This window comes from Mastigoproctus giganteus, chromosome 13 (genome assembly GCF_048544385.1).
Source record: "Mastigoproctus giganteus isolate SK-2022 chromosome 13, ASM4854438v1, whole genome shotgun sequence".
Classification (NCBI taxonomy): domain Eukaryota; kingdom Metazoa; phylum Arthropoda; class Arachnida; order Uropygi; family Thelyphonidae; genus Mastigoproctus; species Mastigoproctus giganteus.
This window is the reverse complement of record NC_143587.1, coordinates 48,672,829-48,696,065: the sequence shown is the minus strand read 5'-3', so window position 1 is coordinate 48,696,065 and position 23,237 is coordinate 48,672,829. Positions and strand designations below refer to the sequence as shown.

Here is a 23,237-nt window from a genome sequence, read left to right as displayed (position 1 = left end):
GAAGTCTGTTCCACCAACCAACCACCCTCTGGCTAAAGGCAAATTTCCGCACGTCTATCCTACATCTGTCTTTCCTCAATTTGAATTTATGCCCTCTCAGGTGATTATTCTGAGCTAGAGGAAGAATCCCATCAGCATTGAGCATGCTCAAACCATTCAAGGCTTTATACACCTCTATCAGATCACCTCGCTGGTGCCTAGTCTCCAGACACTGTAATTTGCAAAACTTAAGCCTTTCTTCATAAGAGCACCCCTAAACTGCTACAAGGCCAATTAGCTTCCAGACAGGCTAAAAGAAAATCAATTACAGTTTTTTTTATCTGTTGGTGTTGAAATATTCATCTATTATATCATAATTATTATATGTAATTGTAATCGTTTAGAAAATATGTTCAGAAGATTTATTCTGACTCATGCTATATACAGCTTACAGCATGACACCAGTTGCTTTTGAGACTATAGCTATTTAAGAACTAATAGAACGTTGCATCAGATGATGCAATGTTCTATCATCTTTCTAACTCCCCCTTCTTACTTGCATATATCTTCGTCACACAACCACTCCTCAACTGCATGGATATCATCATTATTTGTCCCAAATGTGTCATCCTTTCAAATAATTTTTCAGTGTGGAATACACACAGTAATTTAAAGAGGCTATACATGTTAGGCATTACAAAAATTCAAAACCTAAATAATTTATTGTCTCCATGATTACCAAAGCCTAGTGACAGGAAGCATTGTCGTGCACTTAGTACCAGTAACTTCATACCAGTAGGTTGGGTGTTTCACTTTATTCTGTGCAGAATTTGTGTGCTTCTAATGCACTCTGCCACTTGCTTTCAATGACAGAATGGCACAGCCATGTTTCATCTGTGGCAATAATCCACTTCTGAAGCATGTCACCTTTAATGCACTATAATAACTAGAGTTATTGCTAAAAGTCAAAAAGCTTCTTTAAATGACACTGGTACTGAATAATGAAAAGATATCCCCAAGATGACTTTAAACAGCATCCTAACACCAGTTGTTCTTTGTGGTTGTTAACTAGCTGCTTCAGAATTCACATTCAAACTAATGCATTACTCCTGAATAAATTCATTAGCGGTTTTTGACAAAAACAACCACCACTACACTGCAAATACATCAATAGTATATTTCACTTATTTTAATTCCTTTCTGTGGTAAAATCCAAATGTTACATTCCTGATTAACAGCAGTATGAACTGAAAGAGAAACTTCCATTTATAAAAGTGACTATCAACACCAATAATATACTCTGCAAAACAACCATGTAGTAAAAAGAGTGTATATGATAATGTACAGGACTTAAAAACTAACTCGTCTGTTCAGCCATGATTTGCAGACAAGATCTTTGGTAATTTTTTTTTTTTTTTTTTTAATATTCTCTCTTGATCTCTTTTTTGATTTCTTCACAAATGTCAAAAGAAAATTTTTCACAGGCATGCCATTGGTAAGCTGTTGTTAATACTTATGCCACCCCAGGGGCTCACATCTGGTGAGTATGGGCTCGGCACACCCAGAGTCCTGAGCTGGATCTCATCATTCTTCTCTTTCTTGGTGATTCCTTTCTACTTGTGACTCTTACTCTCTCAGGGTAACTGAGAGAGCAAGATTCAGGGTAACTTGGGAATTTTTTTGGCTGGTGCAGCATAAGCCTCAGGCTTCCTTGCACCATATGGCTAATAATAATAATAAATAATTTGAATGTTGGGATGATGTAGGATAAAAATTAGAACTAAATACAATTCAATTTTTATTCATTACTGCTAAGCGTTGATAAACAACTTGATCTGTCATTTTGTTTCATTCTGTATGCTGTATACATATTATGTATACAATCCTATATGCATTATCACAATAAGAAGCAATATTTTATATCTTACATGTTATGCAGTGCATAGTAGGCTAGTGCAGACAAATTATAGCAATGCAAACAAACATAGTTTCTCTTGTGGAGGAAATGTCTAGCAAGTAGAATTTTTGTGTGATTGGTGAATTGAGCCAATGTCTGTTAACACTTTCACTGCAGAATTTTCGAACCACAGTTTCGACCTGGGATTGAAAAACAACAGGATTAAGTCAATCTGGATTGGAAAGGGCAGAAATATTTTTGGGCTTCTTTCTCACTATAACTGAATTAATCAGCTCCTGGTGAAGGTTGCTTAAAAAAAGCTGGTTTTTCTCCTGTCAAATTAAAAGAAAAAGGGCGAAGGTAAAGAAAGCCAACACAAGAACAACAAGAAATGTCTGATAACTTATGTGGAAAATTAGTTTCCTGATATGGCACCCTAGCGCTGCTCGCTCGGTAAACAGACAGGTGTTATCAGTCTGGAGCAAAGTCGAGAATGATATATTGATTGACGGGTAGGCGTGGCAAATGATGTGCTGCACAAAGACAACACACGATAACATCAGTTTAGTAGCACTCAGCACTAATGGTAACTTGGCTTAATGAACACTTTCCATAATGGTTAAAAAAGGTCAGTTACCTCCACTTGAATCCCATGGGAGCTTGAACCCTCCCGAAGTGAAAGGGGTAACTAACCTTTTTTCTTTAGAATCACAGTCATATTTAGAAGTACATTCATAAAAAAATAAATTTTTTTATTACTGTATTTTTATTTTCTTGTTCAATATTCCCCAATAGTGAAAAAAGGTCTGGTTACCTCCACTTGAATCCCATGGAAGTTGAACCCCTCCCAAAATGGAGGGCATAACCTAACCTTTTTTCTTTAGAATCATGGGTGGACTAGTGCATAAATTGTTTGTTTATTAACAAAATATGAATTTTTTACTACTGTACTTTTATTTTTAAAGACACTCGTGCAGATACACATGTATCATAACGTCAATCAACACTTCAATAGCTATTCACTATATATATATATATATAGAAAGAGAGAGAGAGAGAATCGTTCTTTCTTTTCCTATTATTTCCTAACCTACCATTTAAGCTCAGGTTACGAAATATAACGAAAAATAAAGAAACCTTTTCCTTTTTTCGTAACTAAACCTAAATCAACAATATAGTAAAAACACTCTTGAACTCCAAAAATCTGCTTTTAATAATGAGAAAAAAACATAATGAAGAACATAAAAATGAACAGAATGAAACTTTTATTAATTTAGTTTTCATCAAAAAATTAACCAACATTTAATTTTCCTTACAAAGTTCTTCCATCTTTAAAAAGATGGAAGAAAAGATTCATCGCTAATATTACCTGTTTACCGTTCATCACAAAACTATTATGCACCATTCTTTACTCATAAATACACATTATAATGCCAACCAATGACTACACAGTAGCTTGTCGTCTGTCGCACCCACCACCAAGAATTTCATCGTTTGCCACGCCTACCTGTCAATCAATATACCCTTCTCGATTTTGGCTCCAGACCGATAACACTACCATCCGTTTACCGAGCAAGCAGCGCTAGAGTCCGGTGTCGGGAAACTAATTTTCTGCATAAGTTATCCGACTTCTCTCATCGTTCTTGTGTTGTCTTTCTTTATCTTAGCCCGCATACTTTCTTCTGACCCAGTGGTGCCTGCTTTAGAGAAGTATTGATGTATATATATATATATATATTATTCTTTAGTAATATGATAATTTATGTTGTATTTTACTTTTAATATACTTTTATAGTGGTTTTCCTTAAATTATTTCTAGATTTTTCTGTTGTCCCGGTAGCTGTTTTAGCAATGCCCGGGTACGAACAGAGTACATATTATTATTTTATCTTTCTATTGTGGTTTATTGTGTTTATTTTCTTAATTACGGGTGTTTTCTACTCATAGGTATTATGGTTAATGCATTACTGGTCTTTAAGCTAGCCTAAACTCGGTTATCTTAAATGCCCAGGGCCTATTCATTTTTTATTTTTCAACTTGTTACGTATTGCTAAAGAAATTGTCATATTAATTATAGATGAAAAACTGTAGCAATACTACTTTATGACAAAATGATAAAATATTAAACATTTTTATACATTTATTGTATTACATCTTTATACATTTTTGTATTACATCACATGGTCGTCAATCCCCTACTTCATCGGGGGCTTTGAGCGGATTGACGGTCCATTCGATGTAATGCATTACTTACTTACCCGTTTCTGTTTGTATCTATCACAGCTTTGCTATTTTGTCCGATACTGAATTCTAAGTTTCTTTTAAATCCCATTTTTGTCCCTTTCCCATTGCTATTAGTTAAATAGGTATTATTTATTATAAATTTATTATGAACCGAATTAATATCCCATAATTTCTACAGCAACTGTGATAGAATCCGCTCAAAGCCCCCGATGAAGTAGGGGATTGACGACCATGTGATGTAATACAAAAATGTATAAAGATGTAATACAATAAATGTATAAAAATGTTTAATATTTTATCATTTTGTCATAAAGTAGTATTGCTACAGTTTTTCATCTATAATTAATATGACAATTTCTTTAGCAATACGTAACAAGTTGAAAAATAAAAAATGAATAGGCCCTGGGCATTTAAGATAACCGAGTTTAGGCTAGCTTAAAGACCAGTAATGTATTAACCATAATACCTATGAGTAGAAAACACCCGTAATTAAGAAAATAAACACAATAAACCACAATAGAAAGATAAAATAATATATATATATATATATATATATATGCATCCATCTTCGCACGTTTCAACAGACTTATTAATTCTACTACACACACACACATATATATATATATAGATAGATAGATATTTTCAGCAGTCTGTTTTCATCTGCAGTTTAGCCTTTAAGCTTTCTTGTCTCTCTGGTTACTGCATTAGGGCTTCCATGGTGTAATATTATTGCTTCAGCTGGCTGGCATTTAAGTGAACGTCTGTTATTTGTTGCAGTGATTTGCATTACATTTGAAATGCAGTAATATTCAAGACTGTTGTGTTCAGGAGCCCTCTGATGAGATTAGATACAACCATCATCTATTATTTGTTACTTGCTTTGATTTTCCTTATATATTTTTCTTTTGTGATTGGTTTATTGTATCATATTTGTGATAGTTCACACTTTTTTTGGTCTTGGCACAGTCAAATGGTGCCAGTCTAAATTTATTATTTATTGGCTTATGAGTTTGGCTATATTTGCCTTATATTTAATATATTCAAAAATTTTTAGATACATATGATACATATTCCTTCCACTCCCCTTCCTTTTCTACTTCTGTCCTCATTTATTTATTCATTTCTTTGCCCTTTTTCCACACAGCCTGTATATTACTTATTGTGTATGTATGTGTGTATATATATATATATATATTTTTTTTTATTATTATTTTTTTTAATTTAAAGAGTTTTGGCATACTTTATGCAAGGGTACTTGTTTATGGATTAAAATTTCAAAGTGTTGATAAAAAGAACAACTATAGGATTTTGGGAGGAAAAAACTACTCACTGTGAATGAGATTTGTACCAAATTTATTTCTGCTTTAGACCTGAATTCAATGAACCATTGTTGTAATCATTACCGAAAAAAAATAAATAAATAAAAATTTCAACCTAAGACAATGGTTATTTTGCGACAGGTTTAAACACTAAATTTTCTAAGCATGTTTACATATAGAAACATTTCAAATTTTATGAATGTCTTATTTTGCATACATAAATCCTGTATGTTTCAGTATGCTTGACTAAGATTTATCATTTAGTGATCCTACCTTATTAAATTTCTTTATCCAATTCTTACTGAACCATGATGAGGAAGATATTTATTTTAATCTGGAACCAGTCATGCAGGGTCTTGGAGACCACAAATTATTTCATGCTCTTTGTTTACTCAGTACACAAAGTTAAAACTCCCCAAACCTTTCAACAAAAGTATTTTCTTTGATTTCTCTACTGAAAATTCCAGAATCTGTTAATTATCAAACAAAAAAAATGCAAGGTTCAGTTAAGCCTATTATCAGTAATTAAGATTATTATCAGTAATAATCAGAGGCATACGATGCAAGAAAGCAAGCTTATGCAGCATTCTGCCAAAAAAAAAAAAACCCATTTCACCCCTCCATTCGTTCCAAATGCCTGTACAGCTCAGCCTTAAATTTATTTAGGCTATCAACTTCCACAACAAAAGATGGAAGTCTGTTCCACCAATCAACTACCTGCTGGCTAAAGACAAATTTCCACACATCTATTCTACAACTGTCTTTCCTCAATTTGAATCTGTGGCCCCCCTCAGGTTCGTAATCTGAGCAAGAGGAAGAATCCCATCAGCATTCAGCTTGCTCAACCCATTCAAAGCCTTATACACCTCAACCCATTCAAAGCCTTATACACCGCAATCAGATCACCTCGCAGGTGCCTACTCTCCAGAATTTAAGCCTTTCTTGGTAAGAGCACCCCTTTGTTCCCCTCACCAATCTTGTTGACATTCTTTGTACTTGTTCTAGCAACTCTACATCCTTCCTATAATGAGGCCTCAAGACCTGTACACAGCACTCTAGGTGTTGCCTGACCATTGCCTTGTATAACGGGATAATCACCTCCCTGTCCCTGCTAGCAAAATTCCTATATATCATTGACAAGACTCCGTGACCTGCCCTGGCAGCCCCTCTGCACTGCTCAACAAACTTCATATTTCACTGCACAATTATATGCATATGCTGAAAAACAAATTTGATATTAGCAGCATCTCTCATTTCCAATTATTGAAGCATACACTTTTAACATTTTAGGGCAGAATCTCCAATCATTGCACTCTCTGGCTTTGCATTATGGAAGTTGCTGTACAGTTGCTGAAGCACATCGGTGTTTCAAATGACATTTAGTTTACTGTCAGCCAAAATAATAAGGGAGATAATATTTAAAACTATTTGGATAAGAGAGGTAATGAAAAATGTCTCAAGTGTTGCAAAGGGTGTTTTATTTTCAAAAAAAATAATTTAAAATATGTTTTTTTAATATTAAAAAGTGGATGGATTTGCATTCATAACAGATCGAAAATAAAGGGCATCAAAAGGAGAACAATTTTGAATTACATAGCAAAAATAGTCATAAATAAGGTTACTTTTTACTCCATTCAACTGAGTGCACACATAATATCTCAAAAACACTGGTGTGTCCAGTTATTAGTTAATAGCTTTCAAAGCTTTGGTAGTTAACAGCTTCACTGGTCTGTCCAGTTATTAGTTAATAGCTTTCAGAGCTTCGGTGGTTAACAGCTTCACTGGTCCGTCCAGTTATTAGTTAATAGCTTTCAAAGCTTATAAGCTTCAGCTCAAGTAGCTATCACAATAATTTGCTTTTCCTTTTCAATATTTGCACTTAACACTGATTATGCAATTATGCTGACCTTTGTAGTAAAACAAAAAAAAAATTAAAATATTCAAGAAATTGACTGTCTTCTTCTAAAAATAAATTTTAAAGAAAACACAATATACCTACCACAAAGTGTAGCAGCAGAGACAGACAAATACAACATCCTAATAAATTGTATAAATGCTGGAACATCTTCCATCTTATCCTGACTCTCAAATTCCCAGGCAGTGGGCTAATATCATAATTGGACAAGGGAAAAAAAATAGTGGTAAGATATGTTATTCCTTTTCTTACATAAGCAGCAATTAAAAAAACACTAACAATTATTTTAGTGCCTAGTGAGTTATTTTTTATTTTTTGTCAGAATTACAAAACGTCACTTCTGTAAACAATTCCTATTCATAATTAGAAAGAAAATGCTGATAAAACAGTATGATATTATTGTAGGAAACAGCCCACCTCCACAAGGCAGGGATGGAAACCAGTAAGCAATGAATTGTACAACATACTAATCCCCTCACTAATCTTGATGCTCTTATACTCCATATAAAAGCATCAAGATCAGTGAGGGGAACAAAAGGGTGATCTTAACAGGAAGGGCTTCTTCTGCAAATTGCAGCATGTACAGACCAGACTGAGAGGAGATCAATCTGATTGAGGTGTTTAAGGCTCTGAATGGATTGAGTAAGGACTGGACTTCTTCCTCAGACTATGCACATGAGGCGGCATAAATTAAAACTGAGGAAGGATGGTCACAGGATAGATGTGCGGAAATTTGTCTTCAGCCAGCAAGTAGTTGATTTGTGGAATAGACTTCCATCTGGTGTTGTTGAAATGGGTAATTTGAATAAATTTAAAGAAGAACCAGACAAATTATTGGAGGGATGGAGAAGTAATGTGGGAAGGTTTTTTTTTTTTTTTTGATGCTTTATAAGCTTTATAAGCTTTCTTGTATCATTTGACACTACTAATACTATTACTAATATTGGGATAAGTTGCCAATCACTCAACACAAACTGACATCACACTACAGTACATACACTCTACTACACAGATTGGCCTTGCTGGATATGGTGTCTTCAAACACCAGTGTTGCCATAGTTTTGAGGGAACTATCTACATATAAGAAATAATAAAAATGACTTCTTTATTTTATAGATTTAAATTACTTCTTTTTTTTTTTTAGAGATTAACCTTCTGAGAAAATATTAACAAAAAAGGAACAGTTTAGAATACCTTATTTTTAACAGAACTCTTGAGTTGTTTGCATTTGATCGGAATAAAATTAAATAGAAAGGGTTATGAGTATTAAAAAAATTTTAATACTCATAACCCTTTTTAATTTTTATTATTTCAAATAAATAAAAATTAAAACATAAAAATAAAAAATATGGATGCAAACATTTCTTCTCATAATGTGATAAATGGTGGTATGGTTAATTCCTGACCATTGAGTTGCATTGCTGGTTGGTTATTTGATTTTTTATGGCCCTAACCATTGGGCTAGTGTATACGAACTAGTTTTCAAATCGGATGCTACTGCTCTTCAATGTCAGGCTTTAGCACTGAACATGTCCTACACCCTGTTTTCATCAGCCACAGCCTCAATGCTGACTCCTTCTTTAGCGTTTGTGAAAGTCACCTGATAGTATTGGCATCGGGATGTCCTCATCCTTGTACTGTTGCATCAGCCCTTCCATTTTCTTCACAAACTGGAATTGCTTTCTTTTAAATACTCAACAGGTGATATGTTACACTTGACAAGAATATATTTTGCATATTGGGGGATGTCTGTGCATCTGTGATTTATAAAGAAAACTGCATCTTTGAACTGCATTTTCAATACAAATCACTCATTCTGGAGTGACTTGCTGAAACTTTGAAAATATCTTGTTACATAAGTATCAAATAAAATAAACTGTTTGAAAACATTTTTGGATTAATTTTGGTGAAAGAATCACTTCCTGTGCTGATTATGTGCCATTAATGGTACACCCCATTATAAATATCAAATTTGTATTATTAACTGCAATAAAAGTAATAACGAATTTCATTATATAGTAAAAATATTTAATTCATGCTATAACCTACTTACTTTCAGTCGATATGTCATGAAATATAGTCCAGCAAATGTAAGAACTGTTGCCATATATGTCTGAGACAGGAAATTGCCTTGTACTTTATATTTCAACATTTGTTTAGAAAGGACAACTAGAGAAATAAACAAAATAAATTAGTTCTTTCCACTACTGCATTAGGGAATTGCTGTTGGGTTTAGGAGCATCAGCAACTAAGGCCATATTTCTCCGTGTTTATTATCTGTAAATTGCGTGTGTTCTGAGGTTGATTTTCTGTTTGCTAGATGAAAAATCTGAGTGTCCAGAAGAAAAAACCATGCTACCCTTGCCTGAGACTAACTAACTCAGGCACATTGTGAAAAAGGATCATAAAACTTCCTTACGTCATTGATGGGATTTGAACTCGGGTCTTTTTCACCATGATCAGGGAGTCTTGTAGGAAGATTTATTTGATAGCAACATAGTTTATGTTCAGTCAGAATCAGGTCAGAAAATTGAGAAGTTCAGTCTAAAGTGTCTGTGGAACCTGAATTATTCAAAACATTTAACAATAAACTTTGTCATAATAAAAAAAAACATATTTTTTGAGAGTATGAAGCCCAGTGCAGTCATACTGTTTATATCTCCATCAATAGTGGCCCTGAGCCCTTCAAACTTTTCTTTTCATTCCTTCTTTCATTACAAAGATAAGCCAGTGTAATAATTAATGATATTCACAAAAATGTTTACAATTATATTAAACCTAGATATTACATGTTTGTGACAGTTTTAATAAAATAGTTTCATATAATATTTTTGTAGACTGAAACCGGTTAACACATATATGTGGAGTTTCGAATCGGTTACATCCCAGACCATGTGGAAATGAATGGTAGGAAAGCATATTAATTCCAAAAAAGAGATATGGAAGAAATTAGCACTGTAGGTATGCAAATCAGATACCGTTGACATGTCCGTGAAATGACCATAAAGGCAACTGATCTCAAAAAGGAAGAGAAAGTCAACATGGTACTTGGAAGCAGTTACTTTTACAATACTATTTCCTTGACTACTCGTCGAGAATCACTTTTTGAAAGGATTTAGGAAAGTACCAACAACACCACCGTTTAAAAAATGGTTGGGCAACACAATGAAGAATTTTGAAATCAGAGGCATAGCTATGGTCTTTTGCACCCGGGGCAGATCCTTCTGGTGTCATCCCCTAAATAATGTTATCAACTTGAAAAAAAAAAAAAAAGTCTTAAAACTTAATTGAATTTAAGAAATCATAGAAAATTAAGGAACATTTTGCAAGGAACGTTAAAAATTCAGTGAATAAAGTATAATGTATTTACATAGTATTTAATAGTATAAACCAGAGCTGTGATGCTCAATACATTCTACATTGATCTCAATATTTTACTCAATTGATCTCAATCTTTAATTACTTAATTTTTAATTGCGCTCTATGTTTTTTAATTGTTTTCAATTTATTTTTTTACTGTATTGTAATATTTTCGATTTTTTAATTGTTTTCAACTTAATTTTTTACTATAATGTTATATTCGTTTTAATTTCTGGAGAATATCGTACAGAAGTGTTCTACGTATCATATAGGGATAAACTTCTCTTATTCTTTTACATATACAGTATATAGTATTTAATATAATAACAAAGAGATATAAAACGTGAAAATCAATAACAAAAGAGATTTATAATTTCAATTTTCGTGTCTTCATTTCGGCAAATTTATCGATAACCTCATCAAAATTAATTTTACTGGCATATTCATTTTCAATAGATAATATGGCTAGATTCGATAATCTAGTCCAGCCTTTCTCAAACTGTGTTCCGCGGAACACTAGTGTTTCGTGAGATGTGAACAAGCGTTCTGCAAAAAATCGTAATTAATAATTTAAAAAATAAAATAAATAAATTTTGCACATTTGTAGCGGGCACCACTTTTGTATCATTATAATTTTTAACTTTTTTTTCCGGTTATTAATATACTGGCATAGACTAATAATCAAATAGACCGCGGAACACTTTATTTTGGCGGACTTTGCATAAAAAAAGTATGCGTAGAGGTAATGCCATTTACGAAAAAGTAGCAATGTAGTAATCTAATCGTATGCGATTTAGCCTGGAGTACACGGTTTGAATGAGAGGAGGAAGCGAACCGATATCATAACTAAACTCACTTCCTTGTTTAAATTTTTTTTTTTGATAATTATTAGTCTTTCGAAATATTATTATTAAAATATGTTACCATGGATTTGTGGTTGAAAAAATGAACTTTAAAACGAGAAGCAAAGTACTTCTAGTAGTGCAACTGTGGTCGATGAAAACGAGCACAATATTGTCGCCGACCGGGCTAGCCAGGTGGGTAAAGTGTCTGCCTGGCAACCCAAAGGTCGCGGGTTCGAATTCCGACTTGGATCAGAGTAAAATGCAAAAAAAAAAAAAAAAACTTTGGGAGATGCATTATGGCCACAGAAGCCGATGCGCTAATAAAAAAAATAAAATAAAAAAAAACAATATTGTCACACTTCAAAGTGAGGATGAACAATCGCAGCCTTTTGTTCCACAAAAATCCGAAGTGAAAAAACAGGAACCAACTAATAAAATACCAAAACGAAAGTATAATGACAGTTATTTGAATTTCGGCTTTACATGTGTTGGAAATAAAGATGCTCCTGATGCACAGTGCGTCATATGTAATGAAATATTAGCAACACTTCTTTGGTTCCCGCTAAACTTCTGTTTCGTCAGCGTTCCGTGAATATGTAAGAAGAAGAAAATCTTTATTGTACAGTAAAGATACAATAATGTGCCCGCCACAGCCAGGAGGCCAGGGGCTTGACAATGATATAGAAATATAAAAATATGTACAGTATAAAAATTTGTGCAGTATAAAATATTACATAACAATTAAAAACGTAGCATTAGCCATTCAATAGATATGAGTATGTACATAGTTGTGAGGCAGACAGTACACCAAGGTATGTACACGTTCATATGTACAAAGCACATATTTAAGCATATTCACACAAGTCAGAAAATTTCACAGTGCCACATTATTGTTCGGTATTGCATTTTCTTGTGAAGACAGTTCGTCGATTTTCCTGCGACGTGCCGTTATGCACCTCATAGGAGATAGAAGATGGAGATATCAGTATGAGTCGACATCAGGGGCCAAACAAAAGGGGAACAAGTTCGGCCAACGAGCGCCTGTAATTGCGATCAGAAGCGAATTTCTGCAGGTCAACTCCGATCATTAGCAGGGCTTGTACTGTAGGAAGTACTTGTCCAGGTAGGAATCTGTCACTGATCTTCAGCCTGTTCCGTTGTAGCTGAAGAAGAGGGGTGGCTCGTAAGGACGGAAGTGGAACATGCCACTGGCATATATCCCAGAAGTCAGGGGAGTTGATTTTGCCAACCAGCATTTTGACTGTGGTCACAGTTCTCCTCATGCTGATTATTTGAGGCAGCCGTGGGATTTGGAGTTGGTCGGCCATGCTGGTGGTCCTCTGCTGAGGGGGGAGTCGATGTTTGTGGGTTGCCCACTTCAATATCCAGTATTCACTGGCGAAGATGGGCTTCATGAGAGAAGGTACTGCGGATGCCCATATTTCAGAGGCATACAGAAAGGTAGGATACACAATGGTTTCCAGATATCTGATTGTGGTTCTTGCGTCTGTGTTATGAAGAAGATGTTGACGGGCAATCCAGCGCATTCGGTTGATCTTGCGTAGAACACATTCGATGTGACAGTTGAACCTAAGGTTTGGGTCGAAGGTTACACCGAGATCTTTGTGTTTAGTAACACTTGGAATAATTGCGCCCTCCAGTGAGGGTTGTATGAATGTGGGACACTTCTTCAGAGAAAAAACCATAATAACGGATTTTTGGGGGTTCAGTTTGAGACCGAAATGGTTGAGATGGCTAGAGAAAGCTGTGATCTTATTACAGATTTCCGATGTGATCACTCCCCTGTCGGCTGATGGTGGTATTTCCGTTAGGAACTTTATATCGTCGGCGTAGGTAATGACATCATCTCTGTTACACACAAACGGAATAAGGAGGGCTGTAAAAAGTAACCCCGATAAAACGCCACCTTGCGGCACACCAGCATTGATGGATCGGGTATAGCAGAGGTTACGATGAGTGAAGTACACTGTTCTGTTCCGGAGGAGCGAGTGCAGAAAAGCGAAAACGTCACCTTTGATCCGAAAGAAATTGGTTAGGAGATTCAGAAGGGCTGAGATGTTGAGGCTATCAAAAGTGTAAGTCAGAATAGTTCGTGGATATAGCTTAGTTTAATTTTTCAGCACACACCTCATAGTAATCCGCTTAGTTAGTTGAAAGTTTTGCCACGTGCATAGTGGTTAGTTAGCCAACTGAAGACGATTTCGAAAGTCGCTCGTGCGCGGCTATTAGCTTTTATCTCACTTCATTTAATTTATTTTAATTAGACAACCATAGAATGGAAGGTGCACTTTCCTTTCGTGGAAAAATTTTTAAAGCCCATAACTTAGTTTTTTTAAATTTATAATCCCCGTAAGTTATTAGAATCTCTTTACCACTATGCACGTGGCAAAACTTTCAACCAACTAAGCAGATTACTATGAGATGAGTGCTGAAAAATTAAGCTAAGCTATATCCACGATCTAGTCATTACATCACAGCACATAAGAAGGACTCCTTAAAATATCATCAGTAAGTCAGAGTAGTAATTTATCTTACTTCTTCTCTATGATGTAAGTGTTCCGTCAATATAACCCCTGGCATGGTGCCGTGAAGGGTATTGTATGGTCGTGGTACCTGCGTGTACCGGTGAACTGTACAATAAAGATCTTATTTATATTGTGAGATGAAAAGTGTTCTGTGACTGAAAAAGTTTGGGAAACGCTGAATTCTAGTCTATTGATGGGCAGAAGTAATTTTTAATTAATTTTAATTTGGAAAAGCTTTTTTCGCAAGAAGCTATAGATACACACAGTGTTAAACATAATAATAAATTTGGTAGAGATTCAGAAAAATCCCCACTTTATAACGAACTCTACAAACTGCAAAGCTGTCCACTGTTTTGCTTCCTTCACAGTTATATATATATATATTTTTTTTTTATGAAAACCCCAAACACGAAAGTTATCAAAACCTATAGTACTTAGTACCGTGCATGGGTTGGAGGAGAAGTATTGGGGGGGGGGGGATGCCGGAAACTTTGCTCTAGAGACTAAACATGGGTTTCACCACTTCAAGCCTCCAATAAGCAAAGTGGTGGTATTTCACCGGTTGATGAAAGTCATCTACCATATTTGCAGCTTGCAAGTGACGCCTCAGTCGGCCAATTTCTAATGCAACTTCTTCATGACGAAATTCATCGAAAATTTTGGTCCGCTTTGAAATATGCATTTCATATTTTTCTTTCTTCACAACCAAATTGTATACAGTTGAATAATGGCAAATGTTGAAAGAATTTCGTCCATCACTTTTAAACGAACTTTCAGTTCTCGACGAAAACTATCCACAGGGGTGGGCTGTCCCGAGAGCGAAAGGGGTACACTGCACCCGGGCGTAAACGTTCAAGGGTCGCCTGAAAACCTGAAACTTACATACACGTATGAAGAAAATTTTAAAGGGATGGCGAAATTGCGATTGGCACCCGAGCGCCACATATCCTAATCTAACCTGCCTATCGGCATTCATACATTGCTCTTTTTAATTCTTCTTGAAGTTGACAGTCCAGCTTCCTTCGTCATTTCTCCTGGCATTTATTTTTTTATCCTTTTTCTTCCTATTGAAATGCCCATTTCCTCACAAGTTGTATTTGCAAATTGAACAGCCCTTTCTGCAATTTTATTTCTTTCTTCATTAATAAATAATTTTAAGGTCTGTAACTTTACAACACATTTTTCTAGGCTTATTTCGGCTGTTTGGAAATATTTAGTGTAAAGTTAACTTCTTATAGAATTTCGTGCCTGAAAGAAAGATAACTTAGAAGAGAAAAATCACATATGGATGATAATAAAATTTCAGCGGTGTCTCTGGTACCTATATTCTCTTGAGATTCGCACAATGTTTGTAGACCGGAAGTTACTTTTTCAAAAATTATTTTGACCATATTTACAAATTCATAATGTACCCTCCAACTTGTCTGGGCAAGTCTCTTGACTCTCAATCCTGTATGTCTGCGCCGTAGCACAGGGGGATCGTCACCGTCATCCCCACACTGGATGGAAAAGGCCGGGGTTCGAATCCCGTCGATGACGAGAGGAATTTTATGAGCTTCTTTCACTCCGTAGCTGAGTCGGTCTCAGGCGTAGAGAGCAAGGTTTTCTCCAGAAACTGGGGTTTTTCGTCCAGAAAAACAGGCAAATCGACCAGAAAACACATGCAATTTACAGACATGGATATATGAAATAACTTGCCGGGTGACTCTAATGTAATAGGTTTAGTTTTTTGTCATTCCAGTATTTTTTTTTTTTTTGTTTTTTTCCCCCCATTATTTGCCAATGGTGTGAAGAGACTGAAAAGAAAGAATAAAGGTTTTCCAAAGAAGGTTACGCATGATGAAACGTTTGCAAATAAATGCACTCCGCATAAATTTAACGAGTAGTTAGTACAACGTACAAACAACGTTTTGGGATCAATTTCCTTGATTTTAGATCCCTTGATTTAGATCCTTGATTTTAGACCGCCATGAATTTCTGCCATCGTCGCCACATTGTCGTAGCCTTCACCACGGCACAGATTTATACCCAGTCCATCATTCAATTATTCAAAATTTCTTTTGTGAGTTCGGCAGGGGTTTTTCCAACAACGGGGAAGAAGCCTAAAAATTAATCCTTCACTTCAACCTTTCACCTACAATGTGAACATATCTAATTACTTCACACATTTGGTCAGTGCGGGATAAGTCTGGTGTACGGTCAAATAGAATTCCAAAATATTTAGCTTGTTTTATATTATCGGCTAATATTTTTTTTCTCTCGCATAATTTCGTAAAATGTTAATAAACTCATTTTGAATCTCTGGCGATAAATATGAAGGTTCTTTCCTATCAGATGAACGTTCAATTCTTAAAAATGTTCTTTCAAAATAGGGCCATAATTTGATAGCAACTCTACTATTTCTCTAAAATTTCCTTTATTTGAAGAAAATGTGAATTCATCGTGTCTACGAAAAAGAAGATCTGATGAGCCAGAAATAAGATTACATCTGAAAGCCGATGAAAAATCTCTCTCCACTTTTTTTTTTTTTACTTTATCCAGTACTGTTGATGAATGTGGTTAATAGTTTAGGAAACTACAACCCTGCACTTAAGGTCTTCCACTTCTCCAAACATGAGAGATGCTTTTCACTATTTTCATGGTAGTAGTAGTAGTAGTAATAGTGGCATGTGATGCAAGAAAGCAAATGTATGAGCTTATGCAGCATCAGCCAAAAAAAAAAAAAAAAAAATCACACCATTCCCTCCAAATGCCTGTCCAGTTCCTCCTTAAATTTATTCAACCTATCAACTTCCACAACGACAGATGGAAGTTTATTCCAGCAATTAACCACCCGCTGGCTAAAGGCAAATTTCCGCACATCTATTCTACATCTGTCCTTTCTTAATTTGAATTTATGCCCCCTTAGGTTGGTAATCTGAACAAGTGGAAGGATCCCATCAGAATTCAGCGTGCTGAACCCATTCAAGGCCTTATACACCTCAATCAGATCACTGCACAGATACCTAGTCTCCAGCCACTGCAATTTGCAGAACTTAAGCCTCTCTTGATAAGAGGATCCCTTCATTCCCCTCACCAATCTTGTTGCCCTTCTCTGTACACGCTCAAGTAAATCTACATCCTTCCTAAAATGAGGCCCCCAGACCTGTACGCAGTACTCAAGGCGTGGCCTGACCATTGCCTTATACAGAGGGATAATCACCTCCTTTTCCAGCTAGCAAAATTCCTATATATCATTGACAAAACCCCATGACCTGCCCTGGCAGCCTGTCTGCATTGCTCAGAAAACTTCATATCTGCCTGCACAATTACTCCCAGGTCTTTTTCATTTTCTACTACCTTAAGTGTAGTACCACACAGTTGGTACGTTTCTCTGGGGTTACTTCTACCCATATGCAGTACTTTGCATTTGTCAAGATTAAACTTCAGTTGCCACTTCTTAGCCCATCTTCCCAAATTATCTAGATCCTGTTGCAGTAGCACACTGCCATTACTGTCATTAAAAACCCTGCCAACCTTTGTATCATCTGCAAACTTCAACATTAAGCCTGATATACCTTCATCAATATCATTGATAAATATACAAAACAACAGTGGACCTAACACCGAACCCTGTGGGACTCCACTAATAACATTAGTCCAAGAAGAGCAGCACCCATTGATTACCACCCTCTCTCTTCTCGCACTTAACCATCCTTTTATCCATTGTAGCAACTTGCCCTTAATACCAATTTGTACAATAGTCTTCCATGCGCAACAGTGTCAAAAGCTTTCCTGAAATCCAAATATATGATATCAAAATTATTTTTTGCATCCAGTTCCTTTGTAACCACATCATAATATCCTATCAAATTTGTCAGACAAGACTTTCCCTTAACAAACCCATGCTGTGTCTGAATTATTGCTGCAGTCTTGTCTAGATGATCCTGCAATGCATCTTTAACCAGCGACTCCATTATTTTACTCGGAACAGAAGTTAAACTAATTGGTCTGTAATTACTCGTGTCACCCTTCGATCCCCCTTCGTGAATTGGGGATATATTTGCACATCTCCAGTCCGTGGGAACCTCCCCTGAGTCCAAGGATGCTCTCATAATAATGGCTAAGGGTTTGCTTAGTTGCTTTGCCGCCTCTTTTAATATAACTGGATAGATCCCATCCACCCAAGGTGCTTTCTTACGTTTAACTTCAACAGTTTCTCTTCCACTTTGCTCTCAGTTATTACAAAATCATTAAGTATCCTGCTACAATTTGATAACCTTCTGCCATTTTCAAACCTTAATAATTCCTCACGTGTGAATGTAGATGCAAAATACTCATTCAGTTTGTTTGCTATCGGAGCAGGATCATCAACAGTCGAACCATCGATGTCAAGTGGACCAATCAGATTCATCCCCTTCCTTTTAGAGTTTATATAAGTAAAGAAATCCTTGCTGTTTTTCTTAGCATCTTTTGCCAAGAATTTCTCGTAATCTGCCTTCGCCTGCTGAACCTTCTTTGTGACCTGATTACAGATTAACTTATATCTGCCATAGGCTTCTAAGTCGCTTGATAATTTATATGCATCCCATGCATTTTTCTTCTCTGTTACGAGTCCCATTAGTTCATTTGACCACCATTTAGGCCTAAACCTTGAACAATATTTCTTAATAGGTATGAAACTTTTAGTAGCATCCAGGATTAATTCCTTGAATGCTTCCCACTTAGAATTTACTGTTGGTAACATCGTCAGTTGATCCCACTGTACAGAATTTAAAAACTGTCGGAGCCCACTGTTCAGAAACTGGTCAGAAAGCTTTGGGTTTAATTTCCTTCAATTTTTAATGAAGTTGGATGTGTCGATTTCTTTATTCTCAAATGAAAAGAGTAGCAAAAACAAAATAAATTTCCTGATGATGGTGAATAAACCATCCATGTTCTCAAAAATTTTTCTCCGTTTGGCAGTGTCTTATAAAACGAGGAAGTTTTGTAAATATTCACTCCCTTTCTTAATAAAATAAATTGTCAAGTTATCTGGTACCGGTATAGGCCAAAAAGCGACTTCGGAATACTTTAAAAATATGTTTATTTCCTCTTCTTTTTCAGAATTTTCTCTCTGCTCATGTGTATTTTCACTAGATTCTTCTCCATTAGTGGGTGAATAACTTTCTCTCTTAGATCTTCTTGAGAAGATGACTCTTGTACTTGCTCTTCTAATTTATCACGTTGAATATCAATCGCACTAGATGTTGAAGGTGCAAGATACTTCAACAGTGATACAGACATTGCTTGAATAATTTCTTCTCTTGCTTTCTTTGCTTTTCTCTGCTAAAATCCGCTGGCTCGATTTCGCTTCATTTTGTACTTATACGTAGGGACCTATATAAAGAAGTTCAATATAAAATATCCGTAAAATATAAAATAAGTAGAAATCAAAATGAAAAATGAGCTTTCAGGATATAGGAAGGCTCGCCTTTATACTTCGTACACTGGTGTGCAAAATTTAAGGAACAGTCAGGTTTTCACCTGTATCTTCTCATAGAAGTGGCCTGGATACGGGAAAAGCATACCAAAAGAACCTCGTGATGTTCAGAAATGATGAAGGAAACAACAACGGAAACAAAACGGTACAGAGGGACTTTATTTAAAAATGGCAACATAGCACTGGCTGCCATGATACAAATGCATCACTGCCAAAGATGGAACAAAGGGAAGAGGTGGTCCTCAGTAGGATATATATGGCCGCCCCTAATGTCGATGCAGGCTTTGCACCGCCTGTCCATACTTAGAACAACGTTGATAAGTTCTTGCGGCAACATCGTCCATTCCTCTGTCAGCGCCATCTTCAGCTGGTGAACATTTTCTGGTGGGTGTGGACGTGATGCCAGGCGTCCCCAGAGCGTCCCATTTGTGTTCAGTGAAATTTAGATCGGTGGAATGGGCAGGCCAATCCATAAGAACATAATGTCCTCACTTTCCAAAAGCATATCAACAGCTGCAGTGCGATGGGGTGTGGCGTTATCATCCATAAACACGAACTCGGGGCCAATGGCACCTCGGAACAGACGCACATGGGGAAGGATTACCTCAGTGCAGTAGCGTGCACCGGTTACAGTACCGCCTTCCAGTATCCGGGGTTGTGTACGTCCATCCAAGATAACGCCTCCTCAGACGAGAACACCTCGACCGCCATATCGATCCCTTTCAGTGATGTTTGTGGGGTGATACAGTGTGCCAACTTCTCGCCAGATCAGCTGACGTCAAAATCGCTGCTGAGACTGAATCTACTCTCATCAGTAAAGAGTACCTTAAGTAAAGATTTTGTGGTTGTAACCTTTAGAAATAGTGTTGGTCCTGAAGTTTTGCACACCACTGTATAAATCCGCTCACCAAAAATGTGGTGCTAACTTAATGACTTAAAGACTTTAACTCCTTTTTTGTAAAACAAAAAAGGAGTTAAACTAAACGCATTTGTAAAGGCTGAATATTGTTTTTATCCCCAGTTTTATGTGTCTTAATAACATACCAAAAATTTAAACTGAAGTATTACAGTCGCAGTCAGTTAATATAAAAATCAAGGTATCGTTAATTAAATTGTGTCAAATAAAAATTTCAACTAACAACTGTAAATTTAAGCGGATAGAGATAAATTTTTAAAAAAAGTTGAAATTATTTTGTTAAAGTTAATACTTTCCTTCTTGTATTTTCAAGTGATGGTACCCCTTTCTAGCTGGCACCCGAGGCGGACCTCTCCCGCCCCAACTCTTGCTACGTCACTGTTTTAAATGGTAGGTAATCTGTCTATAGTCTACGGCAAAAGATGGTATCCACTTTAGCAAGATGTTTTTGAAATCACAATACCCATGTTCAATAATGACACGTATTAGCAGCATTAATTAATATCAGAGCGATTCCACAACAATTCAGAATTTCCTGTAAAATTGTTTACAAAGTGCTGTGAAACATGTTTCATTAATACCCATACAAGATCCACATGGTGTAGCTAACACCATTTTGTCCCCAGAATCATGCAGACTTCATTCTCGAATTCTGTCTGACAGAGAGAGAGAGAGAGAGAGAGAGAGAGAGAGAGAGAGAGAGAGAGAGAGAGAGAGAGAGAGAGATGATATACCCAGTGTATTGCCAAGAAATGTCCTGCAAACCGGTGAGGTAAATTCCTGCTCAATGAATGTGCCGATCTATAATTTTCAGATACAGAAACAGTCAACCAAGTCAGAATACAAGTGTTTGCACGTAGCACAGTGATTATAATCAACGTCCTGCCACACACCAGGTGGAAAAGACATTGGTTTGAATCCCGTCAACGTCGTGAGGAATTTTTATTTACTTGTTTTGCTGAAATCAAAACCAAGTTTCCATGGAGACAGGACGCCTTAACTAATAACGACTAATTCAGCTACTCTGTTGCTCGATTAGTCGTTCTCCGGCATAAGTAGGGAGTTCTGCCCCCACGGAAACTTGGTTTTGACTCCAGCAAAACAGGTAAATCGATCAGGGAACACATGCAATTTAATAACATAATACACCAGGCCAATATAAATGAATTCTTGGGTGGCCCTGATATGACAGTCAGAGTATGGAATCAAGATAGAGGATTTCGCGGAATCCACGCGATTCCACAAAATTTGGCAATATTTATCCTCTCTCTCTTTCCTAAATACATTATAAATACCATATTGGAACTCGTCATCCCCAATTTCCTGTCTTCACTACTTAATACCTCTGAAACTCCGTATACCTCCCAAAACTTGGGAGGTACAGAGATTTTGATTATGGCAAACTCAGGATTTCCACTGCACAAGATATGCAAGCCAACTTTGACCGCATCAATTTACTGGTGTCTCATGCCTTAAATGACCTAATTTCATTCATCCCACTTACCCGAAGCACATTTTCGTGTTACAAAATGACAGTTATTTAAAATCCAGGTCTCCTATTCTGGATTGCATATCCCACATCAACCTAGAGGATTCGTTAGTAATTTTTTTTTGAGGTGACTGTTTCACTGCTGCACATTAAACAGCACAGCAGCAATCAGCGCAGGTGAAAGAACAGCCCGAGTAGTACCCTTCCAAAAATAACAATCCCTAGTGTTTTCGAAAGCTTTGAATTCCTTTGGCCTGAGTGATAGCTGACTTTTCCACTACATGCAGCAGCGGCGCTTGCCCTCTCTGCACCAAGATGTCTGCACCAGTGGTGGATTTAGCACTTGAGAGGCCCAGGCGCAATTAAATTTTGAGTCTCCCCCCCTCTAAATACCACTACAGTGTACATTGTACGCGCACGTTTTTACTATAGCACGCGCTCTAGATTTGGTGTTGCGGTTTTAATTTTGGTTGCGCAATTCTTTCATACATATTTTAACTAATGTTTAAATGAAAAAATGGCACAAGTAAGCATTAATGATAATACGTATTCTACTTCAGATTCACTTAGTTCGCATAGATATTTCATATAATAATTAGGGATATTCGCATAAGAGTTTACTAACTTCTCATATTAAATTATAGTTTTATTCAGTAACGGTAATAATGATGAGGGTAAAAATTAAAAATGAAACAATTTTATTTTTTTTTTAGACCTGAGATTTGAGGTCCCCTCTATTTAAGAGGCCCCAGGCGCGCGCCTCGTGCGCCTGTGGGGAAATCCGCCACTGGTCTGCACCATCCACTGATTATGGATGAAACAGTGTCCACAGAATCCCATTATCAAACGTTTCTGTTCATCATTCAGGCACTTCACAAACGATTTCACGCAGACTTTCCTTGGCTGCGATCTGCCATGGATAATGGTGTGAACAGACCCATCACTGATAGCCCTTTATTCTTGTAATATTATGATAATATCCTCTGTCATACACATCGATCCGCCGTGGCAACGTTTGCTTGCCAATGAAAAGAGTCTTTGTTGATAACTGTGTGAGTTTGTCCTGGGGAGCGTCATACTCCAGGTTTTTTTTTTTTTTTCTTCTTTTTTTTTTTTTTTTTTGTATCATGGTAACGATTTGCCTATTGTACACTCACGGGCGTAACATACAGTTGTCCTTGCACACCTTTTCCATTCGTCGACCAATTACTGGTGGAGATAACCTCTACTCCAAAAAAATTGAATCATGCTTCATCGAATTAGCTT

At 36.4% G+C, this 23,237-nt stretch overlaps 1 protein-coding gene across 2 annotated transcripts in view; it reads right to left on the bottom strand.

The window, feature by feature from the left end:
- The window catches only part of LOC150076020 (uncharacterized), a 42,083-nt gene that overhangs the window by 5,423 nt on the left and 13,423 nt on the right, over positions 1-23,237 (bottom strand). Inside the window, exons 5-6 of one of the 2 annotated variants that reach the window (XM_090387533.1) lie at positions 9,408-9,523; positions 7,439-7,544 (exon numbers count right to left, since the gene is read on the bottom strand). In XM_090387533.1, coding sequence (XP_090243659.1) covers positions 7,439-7,544; positions 9,408-9,523 — 222 coding nt within the window. The remainder of the gene's footprint in view (positions 1-7,438; positions 7,545-9,407; positions 9,524-23,237) is intronic. The other variant, XM_090387534.1, reaches the window with a different exon arrangement.